This window comes from Eimeria mitis, genomic scaffold (genome assembly GCF_000499745.2).
Source record: "Eimeria mitis Houghton genomic scaffold, Emh_scaff1760, whole genome shotgun sequence".
Taxonomy (NCBI): Eukaryota; Apicomplexa; class Conoidasida; order Eucoccidiorida; family Eimeriidae; genus Eimeria; species Eimeria mitis.
In genome coordinates, this window is record NW_013570078.1 from 4,237 (window position 1) to 5,830 (window position 1,594).

Consider the following 1,594-nt stretch of genomic DNA (forward strand, 5'->3'; position numbering starts at 1 on the left):
GAGTCCTCTGCAGGTTCCAGTTGCACTTCATCGAGGCGCCAAAACACTTCAGAGAAGACAGAGCTGCCTCCAAACAATACAGAGTCAATAAGTGAATCGAGACCAGGATCGAGAGGGGGAGGCGAAGGCTGGAGCGTAGTCTCCACAGCACGGGAAAGCTGCAGCGCAGTCTCCACAGCACGAGAAGGCTGGAGCGCAGTCTCCACAGGACGTGCCTCAGAGTCGGTTCTCGATGTAGAAGGCGTCGATACAATGGATGAATCCGCTGCGAGGAGTAGAGGCGGTTCATCGAGGAGCCAAACATCTTCGGACAAGGGGTCATCCGCTCCGGCCAACAGGGAATCAATAAGCGAATCGAGAGCAGGGTCGAGAGGGGATGGAGGGGGCTGCAGCGTAGTCTCTGGTCGGAGCTGCTTTGCCTCCCGCTCGACACTGGATTGTTCAGCTCCCTTCCGCTTGAGACCTGTTCGCCTCCATTGTGTCTCTACCTGTGGAGCTGCTGTTCCCGGAACCGTTTTGCCAGACGCTGCGGCGGTTGTGTCCGTTGATGAGGTTGACACCGACCTTCCTGACTGTGCCTGCAGTGCTTCAGCAGAAACGTCTGGCGGCGGGGTCGTAGTCGGCTGGCCTTCTGGCGAGGTGTCTGCTGCCGACTCGGTGCTGCACGAGTCGTCCGACTCATCAAATTCCTCCCCACCTCCGCGGGCGGCCAGCTGGCGACTGAATGGCGAAAACGTTATCCTCCTTTGGATGGACACAGCGCAAATGTAGGCAAGAAATATAACAACGGAAACCGCAACAAGCGCCGCGAGCAGTTGCCGTGGTGCCCTTTGTTGTGGCTCCGCTGTGTTGGCTCCCTTTTGCAACTCATCGTCGTGTTGAATGGAGCCATTTTGCTTCGCACTGGCATACATAACGTGCACAGAAAAACAATCAGACAGAAAGGGGGCTTCCCTAAGCTGCGAAAGCGCCACCATCAAATACGTGTCACTCAGAGACTTTCGTAATGCTAGAAAACATTGTGCGTCNGCTGCGAAAGCGCCACCATCAAATACGTGTCACTCAGAGACTTTCGTAATGCTAGAAAACATTGTGCGTCAAGACGCCAAGGCAGTGCGGTCCACTGATGCTCCGCCGACTTCGGCGAACATTATTTGGATGACAAAGGAAATATGGTTCGAGTGAAGGCTAGCCGGAAACTAAGCAGTTTTCTCCTCAGAAGGGGCAAGCATAACTGCAGGATTTCTTCTTCGCGCTGTTAGGAGAGCTGGGTGAAGCCCAACCTTCATGACGAGTAACAGCTACTATTTCTTTGAAAATTGACAGCAAAATTATTAAGAAACTCATTGGTCTTCCTTTAAACTGTTTGAAAGATCGTGGACGGATTCCACGAAAACTCGAGCGTCCCGGTGGCTCCCCGTGCGTGCGATGTTCTTGTGGTCATTGACTCGAACACCATGGAAGCATTGAAGAAGAGGACCCACAGAGGGCAATAACAATAAAAGGGTATATTGGTAAAAAATAATAATTATGTGTCTGCTATACGGGTCAAATTTCTAGATATGCAGTGCCACGTTGAGCAAAGCCCAGGGGG

General features: G+C 52.7%; 1 protein-coding gene across 1 annotated transcript in view; it reads right to left on the reverse strand.

Annotated features, from left to right (window-relative positions):
- EMH_0043060 (uncharacterized protein) overlaps positions 1–914 on the reverse strand; it is a gene marked incomplete at both ends in the record, with an annotated part of 2,497 nt that extends 1,583 nt beyond the window's left edge. Inside the window, one exon of the mRNA XM_013495809.1 lies at positions 27–914. Within this exon, the coding sequence (XP_013351263.1) occupies positions 27–914 (888 nt within the window). The remainder of the gene's footprint in view (positions 1–26) is intronic.
- Between the last annotated feature and the right edge of the window lie 680 nt (positions 915–1,594).